The 24,808-nt window shown below is 46.1% G+C and overlaps 7 protein-coding genes and 1 long non-coding RNA gene across 11 annotated transcripts; 5 read left to right on the top strand and 3 right to left on the bottom strand.

Annotated features, from left to right (window-relative positions):
• The first annotated feature begins 3,187 nt into the window (after nucleotides 1-3,187).
• Nucleotides 3,188-6,576, top strand: LOC9644570 (WD repeat-containing protein 48). Its single transcript, XM_002983943.2, has 18 exons — nucleotides 3,188-3,355; nucleotides 3,411-3,515; nucleotides 3,583-3,744; nucleotides 3,794-3,859; nucleotides 3,912-3,998; nucleotides 4,059-4,343; nucleotides 4,393-4,490; nucleotides 4,544-4,579; nucleotides 4,634-4,754; nucleotides 4,811-5,050; nucleotides 5,098-5,193; nucleotides 5,244-5,309; nucleotides 5,365-5,403; nucleotides 5,455-5,589; nucleotides 5,636-5,961; nucleotides 6,016-6,109; nucleotides 6,162-6,320; nucleotides 6,377-6,576. The coding sequence occupies exons 2-18, from the start codon at nucleotides 3,417-3,419 to the stop codon at nucleotides 6,479-6,481; spliced, it is 2,214 nt and encodes a 737-aa protein (XP_002983989.1). The 5' UTR covers nucleotides 3,188-3,355; nucleotides 3,411-3,416; the 3' UTR covers nucleotides 6,482-6,576.
• A 66-nt stretch (nucleotides 6,577-6,642) lies between these two features.
• Nucleotides 6,643-9,227, top strand: LOC9644308 (serine/threonine-protein kinase GRIK1). Of its 2 annotated transcripts, XM_024688968.1 has the most exons (13): nucleotides 6,643-7,334; nucleotides 7,415-7,489; nucleotides 7,540-7,584; nucleotides 7,642-7,716; nucleotides 7,810-7,897; nucleotides 7,949-8,073; nucleotides 8,136-8,231; nucleotides 8,294-8,360; nucleotides 8,433-8,548; nucleotides 8,603-8,681; nucleotides 8,742-8,813; nucleotides 8,875-8,941; nucleotides 9,001-9,227. In XM_024688968.1, exons 1-11 carry the CDS (start codon nucleotides 6,939-6,941, stop codon nucleotides 8,807-8,809), a joined length of 1,230 nt encoding a protein of 409 aa, XP_024544736.1. In that variant the 5' UTR covers nucleotides 6,643-6,938; the 3' UTR covers nucleotides 8,810-8,813; nucleotides 8,875-8,941; nucleotides 9,001-9,227. The 2 variants fall into 2 exon arrangements, with proteins under 2 accessions (XP_024544736.1, XP_024544735.1); XM_024688967.1 differs by having other exon boundaries at nucleotides 7,540-7,716.
• Nucleotides 9,228-9,262: 35 nt separating this feature from the next.
• Nucleotides 9,263-11,255, bottom strand: LOC9644569 (3-ketoacyl-CoA synthase 11). Its single transcript, XM_002983811.2, has one exon. The coding sequence runs from the start codon at nucleotides 11,017-11,019 to the stop codon at nucleotides 9,517-9,519; it is 1,503 nt and encodes a 500-aa protein (XP_002983857.1). The 5' UTR covers nucleotides 11,020-11,255; the 3' UTR covers nucleotides 9,263-9,516.
• A 175-nt stretch (nucleotides 11,256-11,430) lies between these two features.
• LOC9644307 lies at nucleotides 11,431-13,378 on the top strand. 2 transcript variants are annotated; one of them, XM_024688969.1, is made up of 8 exons: nucleotides 11,431-11,974; nucleotides 12,058-12,156; nucleotides 12,216-12,393; nucleotides 12,445-12,542; nucleotides 12,596-12,660; nucleotides 12,717-12,859; nucleotides 12,920-12,981; nucleotides 13,058-13,378. In XM_024688969.1, exons 1-6 carry the CDS (start codon nucleotides 11,459-11,461, stop codon nucleotides 12,841-12,843), a joined length of 1,083 nt encoding a protein of 360 aa, XP_024544737.1. In that variant the 5' UTR covers nucleotides 11,431-11,458; the 3' UTR covers nucleotides 12,844-12,859; nucleotides 12,920-12,981; nucleotides 13,058-13,378. The 2 variants fall into 2 exon arrangements, with proteins under 2 accessions (XP_024544737.1, XP_002983987.2); XM_002983941.2 differs by having other exon boundaries at nucleotides 12,717-12,981.
• Nucleotides 13,379-13,431: 53 nt separating this feature from the next.
• On the top strand, nucleotides 13,432-13,890 carry LOC112351370. The gene is made up of 3 exons (XR_002994079.1): nucleotides 13,432-13,479; nucleotides 13,539-13,620; nucleotides 13,672-13,890. It is a non-coding gene; the product is annotated as an uncharacterized LOC112351370 (long non-coding RNA).
• A 3,523-nt stretch (nucleotides 13,891-17,413) lies between these two features.
• LOC9644306 (cytochrome P450 710A1) lies at nucleotides 17,414-19,323 on the bottom strand. 2 transcript variants are annotated; one of them, XM_024689183.1, is made up of 2 exons: nucleotides 17,863-19,323; nucleotides 17,414-17,817 (listed from the first exon to the last, which is right to left on the bottom strand). In XM_024689183.1, exons 1-2 carry the CDS (start codon nucleotides 19,236-19,238, stop codon nucleotides 17,649-17,651), a joined length of 1,545 nt encoding a protein of 514 aa, XP_024544951.1. In that variant the 5' UTR covers nucleotides 19,239-19,323; the 3' UTR covers nucleotides 17,414-17,648. The 2 variants fall into 2 exon arrangements, with proteins under 2 accessions (XP_024544951.1, XP_024544950.1); XM_024689182.1 differs by having other exon boundaries at nucleotides 17,414-19,323.
• A 394-nt stretch (nucleotides 19,324-19,717) lies between these two features.
• Nucleotides 19,718-23,307, bottom strand: LOC9644568 (glycosyltransferase family protein 64 protein C5). Its single transcript, XM_002983809.2, has 5 exons — nucleotides 22,960-23,307; nucleotides 22,535-22,879; nucleotides 22,354-22,476; nucleotides 22,122-22,289; nucleotides 19,718-22,057 (listed from the first exon to the last, which is right to left on the bottom strand). The coding sequence occupies exons 1-5, from the start codon at nucleotides 22,981-22,983 to the stop codon at nucleotides 20,387-20,389; spliced, it is 2,331 nt and encodes a 776-aa protein (XP_002983855.2). The 5' UTR covers nucleotides 22,984-23,307; the 3' UTR covers nucleotides 19,718-20,386.
• Nucleotides 23,308-23,523: 216 nt separating this feature from the next.
• Nucleotides 23,524-24,746, top strand: LOC9644305 (ABC transporter I family member 21). The gene is made up of 6 exons (XM_002983940.2): nucleotides 23,524-23,700; nucleotides 23,746-23,906; nucleotides 23,973-24,024; nucleotides 24,101-24,237; nucleotides 24,293-24,379; nucleotides 24,440-24,746. Exons 1-6 carry the CDS (start codon nucleotides 23,547-23,549, stop codon nucleotides 24,707-24,709), a joined length of 861 nt encoding a protein of 286 aa, XP_002983986.1. The 5' UTR covers nucleotides 23,524-23,546; the 3' UTR covers nucleotides 24,710-24,746.
• Nucleotides 24,747-24,808: the final 62 nt, after the last annotated feature.

The raw sequence follows: 24,808 nt of genomic DNA, 5'->3' as shown, positions 1-24,808 counted from the left end.
TGTTGTTCCTCACCATGAAGCGATAGTGGGTATGTGTCTGTAACTCATTCTTGAATCTATTGTACATCCACACGTGCACATTTTCCAGACCTGCCGTTGGGCAATTCTTACAGTGCTCAAGAAAAGTTTGTAAACCCATAGAGCCATTTGTCTTGTCCAAGAAAAAGTAGCATATTGGACACCGAATGTAATAGCGTTCTGTGCTTTCAAGTAGTCCTGCCATGTCAGGAGCAAGATCTTGCAAAAACATGTGGCATTGCTCTTGAAGCGCTAAAGGCAATCCCTCTCTAGTAGCAAGATCCGGAATTTCATATATAGGGAGCTCTAATTCAGCTTCACTAGAGCCCTCAGCAGAAAAAGGATTGTTATGTAGAGGTGAAGGTGGAATGTTGGTAGAACTTGGGGATGGAGGTGGAGATTGATATGAAATGCTGGGGGGCCAAGTACGATTAGCAATGGGTCTTCTTTGAGCCATTTCAATATAAACTTCTAAGGAGAACAAAAAACCTACAATGACTATAACTTTTCTAGATAGTTTATATACTAAGTTTTAGTCTTGGGAATGAGGTTTATTTATTATGACACTGACAATACTCAGATTCTTGGGAATGAGGTTTATTTATTATGACACTGACAATACTCAGATTCTTGGGAATGAGGTTTATTTATTATGACACTGACAATACTCAGATTTTTGGGAATGAGGTTTATTTATTATGACATTGACAATACTCAGATTTTTTAAATGTCAGTCTTGGAAATGGGGCTTCATAATCATAGCTTTCTTGTAAACATAAGAGCTTCTAGAATTTTAGATTATCATGTATACACATACTCTATCATTATGATGAATCTTACTTTGCTACACATATATTCTTTTCTACACATGCCAAATGTCTAGGGAAATAAATTGCAAGGAAATATAAACCATATTATAGTGGTAGAGCACGTTGGCACGCTACCATTCTCTCATGTGAGATTGCCTTTTAGTCTTGGAAATGTAGATAAAGTTGATTCTTTGATGTGATATTACTTTTGAGTCTTTCGAAAGATTTTGATTTCTTTTATCATTATTTACAAACAATTCCCAAAAACTTTTAATGAGGATTCACTGCAAAATATACCTTGGTCTTATCATATGAGAGGATTGCGATATAGGCAAGCAATAGAGTTTTTAATATGAATTAATATGTAAATTACAAATGTCATGGAAAGTTTTATGGAGTAGATTTCTTGGTGCTTTCCGCTGTGCTGTTCATTTCTTCATTTCTCTTGCTCTGGATTGTTGTTTCAGAAGTAACAGGAGCATTTTTATCAATCATGATAGTGGTCTTCACATTCCCAGATGGGTAATAAGGACCAGGAGTGTAATATGGAGATTGTGGTAGTGAAACAAAATTAACATTCTCACATTCCTTTGCACTACAACTCTTACTAACAGATTTTGTATTTTCCTTGCTTCCCATCTTCTCAAGAACCCTAAAAAATCTTTTGAATGAAGGAATAGTATCTACAGCTGTAAAAGTATTCAAAATATTAAGTAGTCAAATCAAATATGACAGCTGTAACAGTTGTTATAATAAAATAATATAGTTTTATAAAAGATAGGTTCTCATGAACTTTGTCTTTTTTAAACAATTCAATCTTATAGAAACTTTTAACTTAGATATTTACGTATTTTAATATTTTAAAGTTTGCTAGAACCTTCATTTGTTCAATTTAGATCTCCTTTGTAATATTTCTTATTGACTATGTTGACTTGAGTTGACTTGTGTTGAATTGAGCTCAACTCAACTTTGGACCATCCCCGTGGAAATGAAGGTGTTGGTTCCCCTTGGCTCAATAAGGGTTGTTAGTTAATAGTCAATGAAGACATTGACATCTTTGAAGGGGGGTGAGTGTAGTGCATGTGATCATGGGATGAGATTTAGATATACTGTCACTGTCGATCCTTGGAACCTTGGGGGATAAATAGGGATAAAATAGCCACTAAGAGTTCTCTCATTATGCAATTGCCCCTTTTCCAGTTGGCTTAAGGAGAGAGAGATAAGGTGCGTTATAGGAAAGGATTATATCAAGTGTTGCGGCAAGTTGGACCACAAGTTTATGAGGTTCAACATGACATCCAACAGGCTGATCTTCCAAAAATTGTGTATATGTAGTGGTTGATCAGGAATAATTAATACCATGTACAAATCCACCGATGCCTCCTCTTGACATTCCTCCAGATCCCAGCCCATCTACAAAAAAACCTTGATGGTCTTCCATTATTCTGAGATAAGAGGATGATGTAAGATCCAAGTGTATTGTTATGATGTCACATACTAATATTAGTACAATGGGATTTTGGTAACTGTTGGATTGGTTTCAATCTGAACCACTCACTCTTGTATATAAGCTAAAGTTTCTGGGTTAATTGATATATATATTTTCTGTATTCTTTTTCCATATTCCATGCACTCATAACTTGAATATTTTAGAATATTTTACCATTTAATGGTTGTTACAGATTAATTTTGTATTTATAATTTATAAACTCTCTTAAACACTTTCTAATATATTTTTTTATTCTACTATCTAAGTTGATATGCAATAAGATTAATCTTGTGTTTATAAATTATAAACTTTTATTTGATCAATTGGATTAATAAGTAAAAATTACTATGTGTTGCATATAGCAACATTTTGTTTGCTTAATAGTAGTGTTATTCTAACTTATTAATCTAATTGATCAGATAAATTTTATAATTACAAGCATGTTTGTAATTTATAAACACAAGATTAATCTTATTGCATATCAATCACTAAATTTTAGAATAAAAAAGAATATACTAGAAAGGGTTTAGGAAAGTTTATAAATTATAAATACAAGATTAATCTAAATAAATAAAAACCATTAAATGGTAGAATATCCAAGAATATTCAAGTATATTCTAGGTATATTCGCTACTATCTCAGTCCCTTTACAAATTTGCTTAAACAAACCAAAAATAACATTACTATTAAACAAAAAAAATGTTAATACATGCAATGCAATGCAATGCGTAACAAATTATTAGAATTCTACTTTATATGTAATTTGTAAAAAGTTTGGAAATTAAAATTAAAATATGATAAGTGCATGCAAGAATATACCAGGCATGTTGTTGTTTAGCCCTAAACATTCAGGAAGCTTCGTAAACCCGAGCATAAACCCTAAAGTCAGAGAGGGGAGGAACATCTGCGCTCGATAGACGCTAGGGTATGGATTGACGAGGCGCGGGCTGCGAGGAGCAGCTGCCAATTCCCAGATTTTGCAAAGCTATTGTATGAGGGATGAGGGATTGATTGGGGAATCCTGCATCGCATTCCTGAGGTAAGATAGGGTTGTGTAGAGGCGAATTGAGCGATTCTTCTGGGCCTGGATTTAGGTCGGTATGCATCGAGTCGCGAGCACTGGCAACGCTGCAAATCCATCCCGGCCTCGGAAGGAACGTAGACTGACATATGTTTTTACCGATGCTGACGATTCTACGGTAAGCCAAAACTTTCCTTCTTTCTATTTGATTTTCTTGTGCTCTAGCTAAGACTTCGTTTCCTCAGCACTCTTCTGGTGTCAATTGTGTGAAAGTCTCGTCTTCCAGCGATTTGTCCGATGGAAAAAGATCTCTTTTCAGTGGCAGCCGTGATGGAACACTCAAAAGGTGGGAGGTTGATGAAGAGGTCGCGACTTGCTGTACTACTTTTGAGTCGCATGTCGACTGGGTATGTGTGGATTTCCATTTTTTCTTGTGATGTTAAAATTTTTTCACAGGTGAACGATCTTGTTCTCACCGGAGAAGACACTCTCGTGTCTTGCTCTTCTGACACCACGCTCAAGGTACTTCTAGTTTCTTCTCCAAGGCGTCTCTTAGTTTTGCTGATGCCACCAGACTTGGAACGCATTTTCGAATGGAGCTTGTACTAGGACGTTTCGGCAGCACTCGGATTATGTCACGTCATTGGCTGCTGCTCGGCATGTAAGGAATTCGATTCACATCTTTTTACTGTTGATGACGTCTATATTGTTTTGATGGAAGACCAACACTGTGGCTTCGGGGGGCCTCGGTTGCGAAGTTTTCATCTGGGACCTTGAAGCTGCGACGGCTCCTGTGTCGAAAGCACGAAGTGATGGTTTGGAGGAAACCAGATATGACGGAATGCATAAGAGCTCTGGAAATCTACTACATTCCGAGAGATCGACTGCTGCAATTACTCCTGCACAAACCTACGCTCCAATACCAGCAAAGGGACATAAACAATCTGTGTATGCCCTTGCCATCAACGATGCTGGAACCGTGCTTGTCTCCGGAGGCACGGAAAAGGTACGTTCTTGCTTGCCTTCGAACATTGGAAAGTTAACCTTTTCAATAGGCTGTAAGAGTATGGGATCCAAGAAGTGGTGCAAAGCAAATGAAGTTGAAGGGCCATACTGATAACGTTCGAAGCTTGCTCTTGGATCCGTCGGGAAGGTAACACACTGGAAGCGTATTCTTCATGCATTTTCTCATTGTCTTTTTAACAGATTATGTTTGTCAGGGTCTTCAGATTCAATTATCAGGTAGCTATACATCATACATGTTTATTTCCGACTGATAACTAGCGTCAATGCCAGGCTTTGGGATCTTGGGCAGCAACGTTGTGTTCATTCGTATGCTGTGCACACTGACTCAGTGTGGACAATGGCGAGCACATCCTCTTTTAGTCACGTTTACAGTGGAGGCAAAGACTTGTCGGTATGTTTTAAAATCTTTTTGTAATTCATGGAGGTTATTTGACAGACTTCGTACAGGTTTATTTGACAGATCTTTCTTCTCGCGAGAGCATACTGCTGTTTACAGAACAGCATCCTATTCTTCAGATGGCGTTGCAAGATGACGATTGGCTCTGGGTAGCGTCGACAGATTCCTCAATTCGTAAATGGCCTGCACGGGAGAGAATATCCGCCAAAGCACTCCAGAAAGCAAATTCCTTTGTGGCTGGATCGCTTCCTTTCTCTCGTGCAAGAGCGTGGATTGATGGGTCCGCTCCGGTACGATTTCGTTCGATGACTTTTAGTTTTTATAGTGTTGATTGCAGGCACCCCTGTACACGGAGCCATCTTCTATCATTCCAGGCACACCTGGAATCGTGAAGCATGCACTGCTGAATGACAAACGACATGTGCTTACAAAGGTACAGTTAACTTCAAAAGTTTAAACTAGACTGGTGTCTTTCCCTTGCAGGATACGGAGGACAATGTGAAGCTCTGGGAGATCACTCGCGGAGCTGTAGTCGAGAACTATGGAAAAGTATTTCTGCCCTGCAAAGTCTCTCTTACGCTTCATGCTCAAGGTTTGTTTGTAGGTCTCGTTCGATGACAAAGAAAAGGAGCTCTTTGAGATGGTAAGCAAGTTTGTCTTTCAATAACTTTTTATCAACTCAACCCTTGTGAAGGTGAGCGTGCCGACGTGGTTTACCATGGATACGCGGTTGGGGAGCATTTCTATACATCTAGATACGCCTCAATGCTTCTCGGCAGAGATGTATGCCGTGGATTTGCATGTTCCTGGGGCGTCTGAAGAGACCAAGGTAACCAAGCAGATATACAAGTGAAACTTACAGGTTGCGTTTGCAGTTAAATCTTGGACAAGAGACGTTGCGTGGTCTCTTTGCGCACTGGCTTTCTCGACGAAAGCAGAAGACGTCGACGCATCTAGCTAATGGGGACGCCTTGTCAAGTCTAAGGACATTGTCGGACAACGCTCATGACAACACAGACAGTCAAGTTGTGTTCGATTTTTCTACGTCCATCCCTCCGTCAATTATCACGGAGGGCTCACAGGGTGGACCATGGAGGAAGAAAGTGTCCGACTTGGAAGGCGTTGAAGACGAGAAGGAGCTACCGAGATGGTGCATCGACTGTGTAGCACACGCACAAATCCCTCCTCGTGAGCAGTCCAAGTAAGTACTTAATTGTTGCGTGAAAGTTCCTCTCCTCATCCCCTTCAATCACAGGTGTAGCTTCTTTCTACATCCATACGAAGGAACTGCTCTGCAAGTTCTCACGCAAGGAAAACTGAGCGCACCGAAGATCCTAAGAATACAGAAGGTTACAAAGTTCGTGTTCCCTCGATCAATCTCTTCATGTTTTTTCATTCCAGGTGATTAACTACGTGCTGGAGAAGCTAGTTCTGGACAGACCTCTAGACGATCACGCCTCCGGTCCACAAATGCCTGGTAACGTTTACGATTGCAGGCCCAGCTCAAGGCCGTGGCAATTTAACCCGAAGCCAGCGATCGAGATACTGTGTAACCAGCAGGTAAGCTCCCAGTTCTTTGCATTTTTTCCAAGATCTGGAGCTAAAACTACGCGCAGGTTTTGTCTCCCGATATGAGCCTGGCAACTGTGAGAACATACATCTGGAAAAAACCGGAAGATCTTTGCTTGTATTATCGAAACATCCAGACGCAAAACCGGTGATAAGGAACGAAAGGAAGCGTCGGTCCAAACTAATCGGCACAAAGTTTGTACAGACACAAGAAAGGTTTTTTAAAGTGGCCTACCATTTTTTTTTTTTCGTTTCTCCACAAGGTGTACGGAAGCTCTTCCCCCTTGTTAAGCCCGTACTAAGCTAAACGTACGGTTGCGATGGTACCAACGTGGAAAGTCGATCGGACGGTGGGACAAAGGGGAATCATAATTTGTGACCTGGATGGAGAGCAGAGCTATGGCGGGCGAGGAGCACGACGATGAAGGCGCTGCCCTGCGACCCCCATGGCGCTCGATTCCAGGTTCCTAGCCCCCATTTTCCAGGCCACGGATGGATCGATTGCCCCGGAATCGCGGCGGCAAATCGTCGATGGTGGAGCAGTGTATGGTAATAGGTTCTCCCTAGTTCCTGGCGCCACCGGCATTGGATCATCGCTGGCCCGTGCTTATGACTTTTGATCTGGGCGAGCTACGAAGTCATAGGTCGAGATGGATGGATGCGACCGGGAAATGGTACGATTTCTATGAGGTGCTGGGGGCGCTTGTGAGTAGGATTATGGGGTGCTTTGGCTGCTGCTTTGGGCTGAGTAGGAAATCTACCAAAGCTCCGAAGCAAGCGAGCTATTATCCGGCGGGAGCTTCGCAAGAGCAGCTGCTCAAGTTTCCAGGGAGTGATACCGCGTCCAGTGGCAAGAGGAGTTCTTCGGCAAGGTTTTCGAGCAGTGGCCGGGAACTGGTGGGAGTTAGACTAGGAAAATCGAGCCAGGAAAATGGATGGTCTGTGGAAAACGCTGCTGATCCGGTGATCGATGTGAAGATCACTCGACGAGCGAATACTTCTCAGGTAAGTGCGCATTGTGTGCCTACAGAATCACGATTAGAAAAAAAAAATTTCTTGTGTTCTTTTTTTTTTTTTTTTTGTAGAGCTACGATGGGAGTAAAATGATCAATCAATACGTCCGTCACGAAAGAATTGGGAAAGGGAGTTACGGGAAAGTGGTGAGTGGCAGTCCTTTAAGTTTCTGTAGAAACATTTGATTCCCTTTCAGGTACTGCACCGTAGCTTGTTTGATCAAAAATTTTATGCCATCAAGGTACTGAATTGTCTCACACCATGTGCTAGATCTAACCGCTGTTTTTGTCCATTGAAGGTGTTTGATAAGTCGCGACTAGGGAAAATTCGGGTAGCCCCGTCTGAAACTGCAATGATGGACGTTCGTAGAGAAGTAAGTCTCTTGTTTTCTATGAAAATGTTCTACGAAGCATTATGAGATGTTCTTTTCACTCTCATTTTCTGCAATGTTTTTTTTTTTTATCAGGTAGAGGTAATGAAGCACTTGAGACATCCTAACATTGTTAGATTGATTGAGGTCATAGATGATCCAGAGTGTGACCAGCTCTATATGGGTAAGATTGTGATTATTATGTTGTTGCTACTTATGTATACTTGTCTTTCAGTTCTGGAGTACATAGAAGGGCAGCGAATGTTTAAACAATCTGGACCACCTGGTGGCCTTGGCGAGTCCACAGCGAGACGCTACTTCAGAGACATCGTGGCTGGTTTGATGTATCTTCACAACAATGTAGGGTCTACCTTTTCTTTGCTTTTTTGCTTGACTTGATCGCGCATTCTATCAATCGACAGAAAGTTATCCATGGAGATATCAAGCCCGAGAACCTGATGATTACTGCCGAAGGCAGGATCAAAATTGGAGATTTTGGTATCAGTCGAACTTTCGAGGTACCACAGAGTTTGTGGTGTGGTGTTGAGATGAAAGTTTTGCTTTCTTTCTTTTGCCGCAGGGCGATGATGATCTTTTACGTCGATCTCCTGGCACTCCTGTCTTCACAGCACCAGAATGCTGTAAAGGTATTTCTCGTGATTGGAGCTCTTCCGACATGACTCATGTGTGTTTGTTTTGTTCTTTTTATTCTCGGAAAGGCATGGCATATCACGGAAAGGCCGCGGACGTCTGGGCTCTCGGAGTGACTTTGTACTGCATGGTCACAGGACAGTATCCATTTGTTGGGGAAAACTTTCAGGACACTTATGACAAGGTAAGCGCACCGATGGATGGGTATCTAATCATTTGACACGCTAGCGCTCTGCAGATTGTCCAGCAAGAGCTCTCGGTGCCTCCTGGCCTGGATCCCGATCTTCAAAACCTGTTGGAAGGACTTCTCTGTAAAGGTGCGAAGGTTTCATTGATGCCCAACTTGAGTTTATATGTAACTTTTTCCTTTTTCTTAGATCCCGACCAACGAATGACACTAGATGCTGCTTCATGCCATCCTTGGCTCCTTAAAGCAAGCTCCTAGAAAGGTCCGTGGATGTAACGTGTCTACTAAAGTTGTTTGGTAACACTTGGAAATCAAATCCACAGGGGGCGTGACCTGTGCTTTTGCTTCATGGCATGGCACCAATCTCGACTTCATGTGGTTAAGAAACTGGTAAGAATTCCGTGTTTGTTTACTCGCTCTCAACTCGCAATCGTTGAATTTTCCTCCAGGAAGGAAGTTTTGGTAGACTACACTTCAGAATGTTAGCATTCCGGTCAAGAAGAAGTGGCGAATCTCTTTCTCGGTAGCTTGTTTGTTGGAATCAAAACACCCAAACACAGGAAAAAGGCAAAGCTGATGATGATCGTCACGCACAATAAACACACTCGCCACCATCGAGGAAGTTTTGTTCCAATCTAAGAAAACCTCATAAAAAAAAACACGTTTGAGCCTAAAAGTCCGTGTTTGTTTTGTCTGTGCTCTCATAAATTGGAAGAATTAAAATCTCTTCGTTTCATTGATCATCGAGTGAACAAAAACAACGAAGTAAAGTTATCAGAGAGGAAAAGACTTCGTCTCTGTCTGTCAATCCAACCAGGACATCGCAGAAAGAAAGAAATCAAGACAAAAAAAAAAGAAGAAAAAGAAGAGCCACAAACCTCCCCCAAGAACCAGTAGAGATGTTTGCTGCCGCTGTGTTCCAGCTCCAATCCTCCATAGCTCAGCTTCCAGTTCTTTCCTCTTCTCTAGATGTGAGCCAGCGAGACCGGGAACTCGTCGATAAAGTCCGACCACGCGTTCTTCACCTGATCCGGCTTGAGCGACTTTCGAGCTCTCCACACCGCGCTGTTGCACTTAAACCCGGATCCAAAAGCAATCTGCCAGATCCGGTCCCCGCGAGCAATCCTCCCCTTGGCCTCGCAGTAGGCGAGCTCGTACCACAGCGAGCTCGAGGAAGTGTTCCCCCAGCGGTAGAGCGTCATCCTCGACGGCTCCATATGCCACGGCGAGAGCTGGAGGTTCTTCTCCAGCTCGTCCAGCACGGCCCTCCCCCCGGCGTGGATGCAAAAGTGCTCGAACGCCAGCTTGAAGTCGGGGATGTAAGGCCGGACTTTCATCTTGAGCACCTTCCTCGCGAAGAGCGTGAAGAAGAACATGATCTGCTCGGACAGCGGCAGCACCAGCGGACCCAGCGTCGTGATGTTGGTCTTGAGCGCGTCGCCAGCCACCGCCATGAGATCCCGCGAGAGTGAAACTCCCACCGTCCCCTTGTCGTCCTCCTGCTGGTAGACGCACTGGAAGCACTTCTCGTCGGCCCCCTTGTGAGTTCTCACCGTGTGGACGAGCTCGTACTTGGCGCGGCGTCGCGCGGACCGCTTGTTGGAGAGGAGGATGGCCGCTCCACCCATCCGGAAGAGGCAGTTTGGCACCAGCATGGAGCGCTCGTTGCCAAAGTACCAGTTGAGCGTGATGTTCTCCATGCTCACCACCAGCGCGTACGTGTTGGTGTGGACCTGGAGCAGATCCTTGGCGAGGTCGATGGAGATCACCCCGGCGCTGCAGCCCATCCCGCCGAGATTCAAGCTCGTGATGTTGCCGCGCATCCGGTAGTGATTGACGATCATGGCCGAGAGCGATGGAGTGGGATTGAAGAGGCTGCAGTTGACGACCAGCACGCCGATGTCCTTGGGCTTCACTCCGGTCTTGGCCAGGAGCTCGTCGATGGCTCCAAACATGACGATCTCGGCCTCCTTCCTCGCCTCCCTCATGCATGGATTGGGCGGAACGTTCATCACTGCCTCGGGGAGATAAGTGTCCTCGCCCAGCCCGGATCTCTCCAAGATCTTCTTCTGGAACTCGAGAGTGGTGTCGTTGAAAGCCCCCGAGAGCGTGGATCGCTCCATGAAAGTGGCCTTGGAGCACTTCCTCTCGTCGTCGGGCTTGTAGCACGCAAAATCCACGAGATAGACCGGGCGGGGCCGCGACATGAAGTAGAGCGTGGCCGCGAAGACGAGCGCCCCGGAGCACGCCAGCACGCTCACCAGATTGAACTGCAAGTGCTCCCACAGCTTCCAGATGTCGTCGATCCCCAGCCTGCCGATCTCCGCGGCCACCAGGAGCATGAGCGGCACCAGCAGGAAGATGAGCGCCCGCGACACCACATAGAGGTAGCCGAGCTTCACGTACTTGAGCCGCACGGACTGGAGGAAATCCGGGAGCCTCGATCTTACCCGCGGGGGACGATCCATTGCTGGAGAAATGCGGCGCGCGGCTTGTCTTCTGTCAGATCCGAGCTTGGCGCATCAAACCAAAGATTTCCCTCTCTCCCACTCCTCCTTTTCTCCCTTCTCGCGAGCCAAGAACCCTAAAATCTGGAAGAATGGGAGGCATAGCATGGGCGGCATTTATATCACCGCTGGCGGTCCATTACGTACCACGCGGAACGCCAAAAGACCAGCCGGACATATCGCTATCGATTTTTACTCCTGGCCATAAAGAGCTAGCCCTAATGTTTGAAAAAATAAAAGACAGGGGATATGCCGCGCATCTCGTTAGCTCGAGCTAGCCCTAATTTTTGGAAAAATAGAAAAAGAGGATATGCCGCGCATCTGGTTAGCTAACAAACGCCATTTAACTAACCCAGGGGGTTAGGCCAAGAACTTAGGTTTTGGGCCACCTCTCTCATCGATGGCGACGATGACCAGCGCGATTCTTGTCCCTCCCGCGCGCTGCTGCTCCAGGTACTCCCCCCAATCGAGTAGATTACTCCCTCGCGACGCGATTTGGAGCGCCAGCTCCCGGGATTTCGCAGCTCCGGCGCTGCGACGGGGTGTCTCGGCTCGGGCATGGTGGTCTTCGAAGAAGAAGGATCAAGAAGAGGCGGAGGTGACCGCTGCTACCTCAGAGACGGAGGTTTCGAAAGGAAGTGGGAGGAAGAATGCTGGGAAGAATGCGGTGGCAGCAGCGCCGGTTGTGAAAGAAGAGGTGGAAGAGGTGGAGATGAGCTGGGTGGAGGAGAAGACCGGGGAGCTTGTCCAGATGACCGGGAATGCCATTCAAGCGATTCCAGGGCCCAGGGTGGGACAGAGCTCCGTTCCATGGCTGCTGGTTTTGCCCGTGGCGTATTTCAGCGTGACTTTCGTGATCGCTGTGTACAGGACTGTGAAGAAGTATAGCTCTCCAAAGGCGAAGAAGAGAAGGATGGTAAAGCTCTCGAGCTCTTTCGTTTTGTTCTTTCGCTTTTTACGTGGAGATGGATGATGGATGGACGCATCTTTTTGTTTCAGATTGGAAAGAATGCCTTTTTGGTGACTTCCTTGGACAAGTATTTTCCACAGCGCCGTGAAGAATTTGACAGCAAAGTGCTCAAAGAGCTGGAAAGGAAGGTAGGCTGTGATTCCTTTTTTTTCTTTCTGCTCTCCTTTTCACTTCGTGTCCTTTCCAGTGCTCTTTTGACTCAAAAGAAGTGCTCCGGAAGTATATTCGATACGCCATGAACGAGCGAGCTTTCACGCCGGAGACTGTCGCAGATCTTATTCATCTCCGAAGGACCACCAAGCTGACCGACAATGAGATTGCCGAAGTCTTGAACGAAACCTCGAGGCGCGTGGTGAATGAGAATGGTCTGTGAAGATTTCGGCTTGAATCACGTCCTGACCGGACTTTGCATGTAGGAACCGTGATGATGGATTTACGGGGACTCACGGAGAGGGGTGTCAAGCGGAAGGCTGCTGTTCGTTCTCTCTTTAGCAAGCTCCTATACTTATCTGAGGTGAAGATCACTTTACTTTGTGCTCTTTCTCACCACAGTTTCTTGTTCTCCAGTTGGACGAGTTCTGTTCGACGTCAAGAGACGCTCTGAAAATCAAAGAGCTTTTTGGAGTCACAGAGTACGTACTGCCCTTGTAGCTGTTTTGTATTAAAACATTCTCGGTTTTCCGTGCAGCGAGGATGCAAACAGCCTGCGCATTGAGACCCTGACCCAGCTTTCGGATATTGATTCACTAGACAAGATGGTGAATCCCGAAGACACAGCTATGGACGAAGGCACACCAGATTCAAAGGCGTCGTGACCCATGCCTTCTCGGGGTAACTTTCCACAGTTTTGGTAGCAATCATGTATCCGGGAATCCCGTCTTTGCCGTGTAGTATACTGTAAGTGTGATTTGAGTTTCAGGTCGTGCGCTTGGACTTTTTTCGTTCTGACCATAGTAAGTCCATTTCTTTCTCCGACGTGCTCAAGTCCCATGCAGTGAATTATTTGTAAACGCTGTGCCAATGTTTCAGGCTCGCGATATCCTTCAAAAGTTCAAGAGAACATTTTCGAGCCTGCGAAGCCATCAACGATTTCAAGCCCGCAAAGGAACCATCGCGTTTTTCTCGATTGCTCTAGCAGCTCCATTGCTAGCATGAGTGATGCGAGAAGATGGTGTCACTTATTGAAAGCTCTTGTGCTCCAAATCACCTGGAGACATCAAGGTTGGAATCAAAGTTCGAAAGTGATGGAGAAAATATTCATTCCACCGAACCGGAAGATTTTGAAGTACATCTTTCACCAACTTTGGTGTTGATCCTTTGATAAAAATCGAATCTTTTTCTGGTCAAAAAGTACGTACGTAAGCAAGCACCAAGATCTTTTGCTCTATAGGAAGATCAGGGCGAGTCCCAACTGGACAGTATGGGAACTTCTTATCCTTATCCTCCTCAAGGTGAGAGAAGAGTTTGAAGTTATTGATCGATGGATGAATCTTTCCTTCTCCAATTCAAGGCTATCCTCCTCCGGTGGCGCCCCCGCCGCAATACTATTACCAGGGGCCTTCTCACCGCGAGAAAGGCTTTGCGGAAGGATGGTAACTTCAGCTTTTCTACCGGTTTTTATCACTCGTTTGGTCGTTTTGCAGTTTAGCTGGTCTGTGCTGCTGCTGGCTTCTAGAGATTTGTTGCTGCTGTGGCCCGCATATGTTTCTGGGCTGTTAGTATCAGTACTTTCTTAGTCTGTGATAATCATATATTGACACCATCAGTGCCTGAAACATTTGCAATTATAGAGAGACAATAGTTAATCATGTCTAGGAGCCAAAACTTGCTACCTTTCATAAAAGGAGAATTTTAGTCCTAGAGATCCCTTTCTCGCCCATCCTTGGTGATCAGGCTCCCAGTGGACGATAAAATGCTCAAAAGCATGGGCACTGCCACTGTTCGCACCAGTGTGTGGCAATGAATGAACGCGTTGTAACATTTCACGCTGGTGGCGAGGAGGTTTCTCAGGATCCAGCGTGCTGGACGAAATCTGGGGCTCACGGACTGGCATATGGAGCCGTCGAGGATGGGGAAATACTTTGTCGAGCTCGCTGTCGCTCCGGGGTTTAAATGCAACAGCCCGGTCAGGTCAAGAATGAATCTGCTCTCTTTTTTTAAAAAAAGATCTCTGTTTTTTTAATAAAGAAAAAGCAAAAAAAGAAAAAAAGCTTACTACTTTAAAACAATATGACAAGTTTAGCATTTTTTTCAAAGCTTCAAGCTTCACAAGCTTCTAATTTTTTTTTCCATATATGTGAAGGCCAGAGAATATGAGACTCAAATTTCTCATAATTTTCTCTTTATTTCGTTACCTTGAGGGCAAGCTTGAGGATGGTGGGACTGCAAATGTTATACCAGTTGGAGATCCACGGGATGTTATTTTGTTTACACTAGATCAAGTGATAGATTCTATTAGTCATGATTATAGTTACTCATATGGACAGGCATTCGCATATTTGAACGTGATTGGGTCATTCCGTGTGCTGGTAGCTGCATGGTTTCTCAACCCTGTTAATGATGAAGGATATTGTAGTGGTCAATTTAATAGAAATGGCGGTGCTAGTGGAGATGACATAACAACTGGTTTATACCCAATTTATCATGTTTTGAAGGATAAAACTCAATGGCAAGGTTATGATGCTTTGCTAGTTGTTAATGCCAATTTTATGGTTCTTTATTTTCTAGAGTACAGATCGAAAATACCTAAGATATCAATACAAAAACTTACAAACAAAACTCAGATGGTAGAAAAAAATCCTCAAGACTTATATGATTGTTGGATTATGTACTCAAGCCTTATTTCTGGAGAAATTTGCTTTTATGAATCTTGGCACTTTGAAACTTTCACCAAATAAAAAGTATGAGTTAGTATTGCTTAGTAATTGTGAAATTCAACTATTAGATGTGCAAAATAAGTTTGCATATTGGAATAGTAATACTGGTAATTATGGACAATATGGTTGTATATTGCTTAAAACAGATGGTAATTTGGTATTGTATAAGAGAAATGGAGATCCACTATATACAATTAATAAATATTGCTCACCTTCACCATGTGAATTACCATCTATTCTTATTATACAAGATGATGGAAGTTTAGTGTTGTATCGTAGTTTATCAGGGATTGTTGACTTTGTTATCTATTATCAAAAATAAATTGTTACACATTGTATGTAGTACGGTTTGGTTTGCTTAATAGTAGTGTTATTCTTACTTATTAATTCAATTTATTAAATAAATTTTATAATTATAAGCATATTTGTAATTTATAAACACAAGATTAATCTTATTACATATCAACCATTAGATGATAGAATAAAAAATAATATATTAGAAAGGTTTAGAAATTTTATAAGATATGAACATGTTTATAAATTATAAATACAAAATTAATCTAAATGAATAACAACCGTTAGATGGTAAAATATTCTAGAATATCCAAGCATATTCTAGGTTTATCTACTTAGTCCCTACAGGTTTGCTTAATCAAACCAGTAAAATTCTATGTTTATAATTATTTAAATGTAGATCATTATAATTGCAGTATTTTATTTGTATAACATATACTAAGAAAACTTAATATATAAGATAAAATTAAATTTAGAATTTCCTTTAATTTTTGGATGTTAAATAGATATATTTAACAGTCCTAATAAAATAGATGATTTATTTTTTAATTTAAACTAGAATATTTTATATGCTTAAAAATATGTGGAGGAGGTATAAAAGTATTATTTATATTTATGATTTAAAATAATATGCTCTGATATTCTGATATAATCTACTATCTAATTATTGATATTTAAATTAATTATATTTAGAAACTTTAATATTTATAATTTTTAAACTTTCTTAAACATCTTTTATACTGTATATACAATTATATTATTTTGTAATTATAGATTAATAATATGTTTGTACTTTCTTAAACACCAATGCTTTATTACAGCCCACAAAATGCTCAGAAATAAGCTGATATGAATTCCTCTTCTTTGGATGAGGATCATTAAATATGATTGCTCTAACCTAGAGTTTTTTTTTTTTTTTGGATAGTTATACCACTTAGCAGCCATTAGCAAGGAAACTCTATTTGAATCTTCCCTTTTTTTTCTATTGAAAACATTTTTGTGTTAAGAGTATGAACTCCTCATTGTTTTCTTTTCTTTTCTTTTTCTTTCTTAGCTATGGGTTTACCAATTTAAAGGTGACAATTAAAGTGCAAAGAGAACTAAATAAAAAAAGAGGTTCTAATGACCTCATCAATATGGAAAATAGTAACAAACTTCCACTCGAAATTTAAGTTTGATTTTTAAAAGGTGCAAGTGTTTTAGAAGCAATGTGAGAAACAGAAACCAACTTTCTCTTTATCAAATAAAAATGATCTAGAACCTCTTTTAGTTCTTGTGCACATATATAGAAAAGTGCAACAGATTTTTATTTTGTTTCTTAGATTCTCCTCAGTTTTACTGGTGTGTTTTTTTTGTAACAATTATTCTATATATGCTAATATGATTTTGGTTTTTGGTTTATTATATTATGTCTACTGGTGTCTCTTAAGTTTCAAGTTCTTCTAGTTCTTCAATATTACAACGAAAGCTCTAGATGTTTCACCAGATTTACCATCATCTTTGAGAGAGGAGAATAATATGAATTTTGTGAATATCTTAATGTATAAAACTGTGAACTATTCGATTGGAATGAATTTTCTTATATATAAAAGGTCTACAAGTTCTTGTGGTGGTGTTAACAACCTAATTGAAGTTTCAGATGCTCTTCAAGAAAATACATATAATTATATGCAACTATAAGTGTTCGGGAATTAATTATCACTAAAAACACTTATAAAGGTAAAATTAATACTGTTACAGTGTTCTGCAAATGATAAATTCAAATATTAACAGACATTAGTGTGAGTTGTAATATTAGTACAAGAATTACAAAATCACTATTCCCACCTTAGTAAAAAGGCTTTTAGAGTTGATCAAAGGGGTGGGGACTCAAATGTAGCAGCACTGGGCATTTTGTGCCAAGTTGAGATGGGACTCCATCCAGTGGCGCTCCTTAGACATTGAACAAACTAGTTGCATTCTTAAAAGCACTTTCTATAGTGTTAAAAAAACACACCATCAAAGTTACAGTTGCTGACGTCAATGATTACCATGCTCTGTTGAGCTGTCGTCGTGCTGGCGGTCCAGGCTGGACAGGCCCAACTACCAATCTCGTCAGCAAAACTCCACATGCCCTGCAGCAAACAAAAGATAAGAAAACCATTGACCGCCAAAATATCCCCGAGGCATATCCCTCCCCCATTCAAACCCGTTCCCTCTGGTCAAGGAGGACCAAAGCAAAGGACCCAATGTAGGTCCTATTTCTTATATCACAAGGAAAGTGGGACATTACAGTGGTGCCTAGTAGTACCCCTCTAAAACCAACCAACAAATCAATGGCCAGAGGCTGACATGCCACCTCGGACTCCATCTCCAACGCCACCTCGGGCCCCCATCTCGGGCACCTGATGCCACGCTATGAATTCTCCGGCAACCAACCTGTGTTGTGGAAAAAAATGGGAAACCTTCCCCTAGCTCTCTGTACTCGTCTCCTCAATCTCTCGTTCTTCCCGTCCTCGTCGATCATCATCGCCGCGGCGGGGCCTGAGAGTGACCAGGCATCCATCCCTGGGGACAATGGTGGGCACGTAGAGGATCTCGTCGCAGCCGGGCGTCCGGACCCTCTCCCACTCGACCATGCTGGAGAAGAGCGCGGTGAAGAGCACGAGATGGTTGATGGCGTACCTCTGGCCGAGACACTGGTGCGATCCCGCGCCGAACAGCAGCCAGTTCCGCTTGAACGCCACGTCCTCGAGCCGCGCCGCCGAGAATCTATCCGGATCGAACGCGTACGGCTCCCTAAACCCCTGGAACGACGACTCCAACAGCGACGGGAAGACGATGGCCCCCTTGGGAACAGTGTACGAGTCCGTGATGGGGAAATCCACGCTCGCAATGTGTGGCACCATGGTCGCCGGCGGCCTGTAGCGAAGCACCTCCTTCACCACCATCTCCGTGTACTTCATCTCGCGCAGGAGCTCCGACCCCACCGGGGTGGCGGGGTCAAAGTTTGATCCAAATTCTCCTCCTCCTCGTCCTCCCCCGCGAAGAGATCTTTGCTCGTCGAGGATCTTGCCGAGCACTTGCGGGTTTGATTCGAGCAGCGCGCAGACCCACACGAGGGACGAGGTGGAAGCGTCCTGTGCCGCGAAGAGGAAGTCAAATATGTGCTGCCCGACCTGGCGGTCCGAGCTGTGCGGCGGCGGCGGCGAGCCCGACTCCCTGGCGGCGCGGATCTCCGCCAGCGTCTCCGCCATCCAAAAGTCCATGAGGCACGCCGGCTGCTCGCCCGGGGTGCTCATCCGCCGCTTGCTCCGCGCCGCGCACTCGCCCAGCGTCGCCACCAGCCGCTCCACCGCCTGCTTGGCGCGGCGGAAGGCGAAGCCCGGGAGATCGATCGGCAGCGCCAGGAGGCCGAGGTTGAAGAGGTTGTAATCGTGCGTGAAGCGCTCGCGCGCTCGCGGATCCAGGTATGGTCCTACGAACACCTCCTGGGACGTCTCGAGATTCATGTCGCGGCAGAGGCTCCTCATCGCCACTGGGCGCTGGTGGATCGAGCTCGAGGAATTGGCGAGCCAGCGATGGATGTGCTTGCGGATGGTGCGCTCCTGGATGGCGACGTAGACGCCCAGCGCCTTCCAGGTGAAGAGCGGCGCGAGACGGCGCCGGAGATCCTTGTGCTCCTCCCCAAACATGAAGATGAGATTCTCCTCGCCAAAGAGCTTCTTCCCGAATGGGTGACCCACGAGATGGAATGCCTCGGGCCGGACATTCGCGAAGATCTTGTGTGAGAGCTCCGCGTCGCGGACAAAGAGGATGAATCGCCCCAGGATCACGTCCCAGGACAGGCCCCAGGGGCTGCTCCTGGCCCGGATCGCCTGGCGCTCCCAGAAGCCCGTGGGATCGGCCACCATGGCCGCCACATTGCCCAGGAACGGGATCACCAGCCGCGGCCCGGGCAAATGCGCGCCCTTGCGGATGTAGCCCAGCTGCTCCCACGCCAGCGCGCACAGCACCAAGCTCGACGCCACAAGCAGGCAGCTCCACGCCCAATCCTCCATCCGCTGCCGCCCCGCCGCCGCCGCGCTGTCGTCCTCGATCGCCGCGGATCAACCTCGGCCGCCCGCCGCGCCCACGAGGAAGAACCCTAATCACCATCCCTGCCAATATATCGGCGTCATCCCCTCCGCCTCGGCCCCGCCGCCCCCCATAGCCGCCCGGAAGACGGAAGATTCCAACCACCACGGAACATTCCGTCGAGCTAGCAGAATATCCCGCTTCGAGGGAAATATTCTGTCCGCCCAGCGGAATATCCCGCAGACATTGTGCCGGGAATATTCGCCGCAAGCATGGGTGACAGGGGGATTTTACCCTCTCCCCTCCCCTGCTGCCGCGCAGAGCCACACGGTGGTGCGGGCACGCAGAGTAAGTGAGTACGTGCATTTTCTCTCCTTTGTCGGGATGTTCGGGGCTCGATTCCCGTGCGGGGCAGTCTGGGTTAGATGGCGACACCAAGAACCCTAAAAATAAAATGATGGTGGGCCAAAAGAAAGCTCTTGTGTGAGGATCTTAGTTGGATTGGTTGGATTCTCTGGTATTGAGGCCATATCACATGTGGATGGCCACCCACGCCCCCACATTTATATGCAGCTTGAATGATTGTTGGGTCCCCGCCATCCTCCAAAAGCTAAAGGAGTATGTTATAGATTTTTGTGATCTTGGCTGGAGCTTTCCATGAACAAGGAAGGGGGGGGAATCTTCGGATAGAGAGAAATCATGGAAATCATTTAGCCCAGCATCTGGTTGTTTCTCTTGGAACGAGAGAGATTCCAAACTTTCTCCGGATAGAGAGGCGAGGAAGGCGATGTGGATGGATGGATGGATAGACAAAGGCCACTTCACTTGACGCTCTGTCTCGTAATGTACAAGAGGAAGGAAAGATAAAACGAAAAAACACAGCTACGTGAGAAACAAACAAAAGAGAGAAGAAGAAGAAGAAGGAAAAAAAAAAAAAGCGAGAAAATCCCAAACCCGAACGAGTCCAAGGAAGGACCCCGTGTGCTGCTGCTGCTGCTATTGCTGTTGCTACTGCTGCCTGTGCCAATTGTACACTTGCCATCGATCAAGCAACCCTTGTTCTTCGTGATTCGTGACCAAGTTGAGCTTCCACCACTCCGCAAAAGCAAAAGTATCGCCAGATGATCTCTCGTCAGTGATCCCACCCGTCTCGTCGAGTGCCAAACTCCCACTTCCGCACGGGCACCCTCCCGAACAACTTGGCGAACCTCGCCAGGCACTGGCTGCGCTTGTCGTAGTGTGTCTTTGTATCCTTGCTGATGGCTGCGCCTGAGAACCTCGACGTGTCGATCGCCCAGGAGGGGTGGACATACTCCACTGTCCGGGACGTGGTGCCATTCGCCAGCAGAAAGTTGAGCAGGATGTCTTCGCAGTTGAATAGCTCGTCCACCACGGCACGGGCCTGCTCCACATCCGGACTCCAGTATCTTTCAAATGCCGTCTGCCCGTCCATAAAGCCTGCCCCTGTGAGAATCATGTTGTAGCCTTTGCCCCGCCGAGCGTGTCTCTCGTTTCTGTACTCGAGCGGATCACCATCAATAAGCCGGGGATAAAAGCCGACGATGCGCCCCGGCTTCTCCCTCCACGACCTGAAGGCCCTCTCAACGTCATCGCAAGTCACCATAATGTCGTCATCCAGCTCGAACACCCCCCTCGTCTTGATGAGCGGGTCTGGCTTAAACCTGTTGTTCAGCGAGTTCGTTGGCTCCACCCGGATCCTGACGGGAACAGCCGAGTCGAAGTCACTGGGGTCTGGCGGCGTCCCGTGGTTCCAGACCACCACGATCTCTTGCACGGACGGGCACCGCGAGTAGTGCTTGATATACATCTTCAGGTTCCATATCCTGGCGTCGTACGTCATCGTAAGCATGGTAAACTGCGAGTAGACGCCTTGCACTGGATAAGGCTCGTCGGCACCGCTACCACCGAAGAAGCACCTCACCGCCACACAGATGGAGGCCACGCACATTGTAGTTACCAGGAAGCACAGCCAGAGTCGGAAGCAGAGGTTGGAACGCAAGCGATTGCGGAACGGAAGACTGTCCCTGTTGATTCTCAACACTGTCCTGTGCAACCTTGACGAGAGTGGAACCCTTATCCACGACGTCAGCGAAGCATCCCCTCTCTTTCCAAGGCTCATATACTTTGGAGAAGTCACGCAGAATCCCAGGAGCCAGCCTACCGCCACGTTCAAGAGCACCAAAAACAGCAGGGCCGCAGCACCAAAATAAATCCGCACCGACAAGTCGCCTGACGGCACCCTGTCTCCGTCCATCACTGCAATCCAGTTCCCGGATGGCAGCTTCTGTGCGTCCAGATGGTGGTGCCTCACCCCATTCCATGCATACCTCCCTTTATGAGACTCTTCAAAACTGAAGCTAACCTCTACTTCCTTGAACTTGTCTTTCGTGAGGGTCTCCACGCGAAACAGCTTCACCCGGCTACCATACGTGGAGCCACAGTCTTGACCCGGCCTGTAGATGTGACCGTTGTATATAAACAGCCTCCCAGCATTGCGAGCACCTAAGCTCTTGTCACCATTCCGAACTGGATTCCCCCTGTGCTGCTTCCACGTACCCAGGGGACTTGAAGAGTACCACACCTCGAGCTCACCATTTTTGCGGGAGCCAAAACGCTGGAAGTTCGACGCAAAGATCCAGAACAGGCCGTTGTACTCCACCATAGCCGCGTCAACCAGTGGTTTGCGAATGAGAACTTTTTCGAGGGTCCACTGCAGCGGGAACTGGACGGCTCGATAAAGCCTTAGATCGCCTTGGGAGCTGCCTTCTGGCATCATGTAAACCTGGCATGCAAACCCTGCCGAAAGTGAGTTCCGCACTTAAGAGCATGGCCACATAGCCTCTTACCTGGCCATCATGATCGAAAACAAAGGGATACGACAAATGCCAAGGCTCGTCCAATGCGATGCCAAGTGTTTTCCATGTAGCTCCCTGATCAAGGCTTTCGGCAACCCCAATATCTCCTTGCATCGTGACGGAATTCTTCGACTCATAAAAGATGTACATGCTCTCGTCCTTAAGTAAACGGGAATCAACACCATAAAAAAATAAAGGAGAGAATCTGATAGCGACGACTTACGCGGAGATAGAGGAAGGGGTCCGCCACAAAGTTGCTTGCGTGGTTCCCATCAGATGCGGATGCGCAAGTGAGCACGGGGTTTGCCACTGGCCAGGCTGACCCGGCATCATTGTTCACGCTTAGCTGTTCAAAGAAAAGCAAGGTTAAAGTCGTCTGTAAGAAAAGAAGGAAATAAGCAAACCTTTTCCAGGGGTTCTAGGCTGAACGGGCTAGCTCCTTGAAAGACTCCAATGGCCCAGGAACCCTCATTATCAGGCTGACACCCGCTCCCAGTCACGGCTAGCCTCTGGTACTGATACGGCGAGAAAGTGAGCCACGCGAAGAGCATGCCCACGCCACCAAACACCGCAAAGGAGCACAGGAAGAAGAGGAATGGCGACGACAAAAGGCAATCTCCATGGCGAAGCTTGTCATGGCACTTGGAGCAGCAGCCTGGATTCGTCCATCGCCACTTGCAGCGACACCTGGTTCCCGGGACATCGCAGCAGTCTGGCGAGGAGAAATTACCCCTCATCCCTCCCATCTCCTGGCCGGTGACCAAAACAGAGGGGAATCAGACCATAAAGGGGGCGGCAGCGATCTAAAAGGGGAAGATCTCTCACTCACCGATATTGCGGCATCGATTTTCATCGTCGTCGCGATCCTGACAGCATAATGGAATATTTCGGGCTTCTCCTGCTACATTGACTTGATCCACTGATCGCTCGGCGCTATCGATCGATCGATCGTCGCTGCCGCCGATGCGCGATAATCCTAATCCCCCCCGCTACCTATCCCCCTAGCGCTTGCGCGACGCGGCCGGAGAATGCGCGATGACGATCGCCTAGAAGAGGATCAGGATCATCGCATTCCTTCGCGGTCGCCTTGTCCGAAAATGTCAAAACCCTAGAGACTCTATTCAAGCGCTCCTTCGGTTGTTCCCTCCCCCATCTTTTTCTTTTTCGCGAGAGGAACAGGAAAGAAATCTGGCAGCGCCGAGGATCGAACCCGGACCGCCTGCGGACCGCCACGTCAGGATAACGGTCATGTTTCTTCGAGTTTTGTTACAACTGGTCGCGTCGCGCGCGTCGCTATTTCAACCGATCCAGCTGGTTTACCACTCACTGGGATCTTTCCTGCCATGTGAAGCGTACATTCTCTGCACAAAGCATCTATGAGAATATGCAAATTTATTTTAGGGCAGGGCGAGCGAGATGGAGCACGAAGGAGTGGCGCCATCGCCAGCGCCAGCATTGTCGGTGAGGGCGCTGCAATTCAGCTACCCAGGTCAGGCTCCCTTCGTCGCGGATCTGTCGCTGGCGCTGCTTCCTGGGACGCGATGCCTGCTCGTCGGAGCGAATGGAGCGGGTGCGTGATCGATGTGAGCTACATTTTGACTGGAAATCTGTGCAGGCAAGACGACTCTGCTGCGGATTTTCGCTGGTAAGCACCTCGTCGGTGGGAAAGACGTTGTCCAGGTGCTCGGAAGATCGGCATTCCATGATACCGCGCTTACATGCGATGGAGATCTTGCATACCTCGGAGAGTCTTGGAATCGTCCTATCGGCTCAGCGGTATTTTCTTTTCTCATTTGTAAGCTTGTGGCCTTCCTGAGAAGCTCTTTTTTTTTTTCCTCCAAGGGTGATGTGCCATTGCAAGGGGATTTTACAGCAGAACACATGATCTTTGGTGGTAAGTTCTATCGTGTCTTTTGGGATTCTTTTTTGTTCGATGGCTCGATCCAAAACTCTTCCTGTTTTGTACGCAGTCGAAGGAATCGATTCGGATAGACGACAAAGATTGATAGATCTTTTGGATATCAACCTGCAGTGGAAAATGCATAAAGTTTCCGACGGTCAGCGTCGCCGCGTGCAAATTTGCATGGGGCTTCTGCGACCTTATAAGGTGGGGATGTTTTCTATAGATTCGGCTCGCAAATCATTGATAATCAAGGATGTAGGTTCTCTTGCTGGACGAGATCACTGTGGATTTAGACGTGGTTGGAAGGATGGACTTGCTGAGCTTTTTTATAGAGGAATGCACAGAGGTATGCAACACAAAATCTTGATGATAATTTTTTAGAGGCTGAGAGGCTGCTTGGATGTAGAGAGGGTGCACCATTGTTTATGCAACACACATTTTTGACGGATTGGAGGCCTGGGCAACACACCTGGCCTATGTGGTTGATGGAAAACTTGAGCGGTTTACCATGGCTTCTGACCTTCTTAGTACTGGCGATTCCGTTACGAGCCTTCTAAATATTATCGAGCCATGGCTCAGAGACGAGAGGAAGGTTAGAGAGTCTCGGCCGAAATCCTCTCTGCCAGTTCAAGCCTCACCTTGGGCTTCTAGTCGTCATATGGCTTATTATCGCTGAACCTTGAATCTAATGAGCTCTTCTGTTTTAACACTTACTATAGATGATACGAATGTGGAAGAACTCGTAACAGAAAGCAAGCTGACTTTGCATTATGAT

This window comes from Selaginella moellendorffii, unplaced genomic scaffold (genome assembly GCF_000143415.4).
Source record: "Selaginella moellendorffii unplaced genomic scaffold, v1.0 SELMOscaffold_60, whole genome shotgun sequence".
Lineage (NCBI taxonomy): Eukaryota > Viridiplantae > Streptophyta > Lycopodiopsida > Selaginellales > Selaginellaceae > Selaginella > Selaginella moellendorffii.
This window is presented reverse-complemented; position numbering and strand designations above follow the sequence as displayed.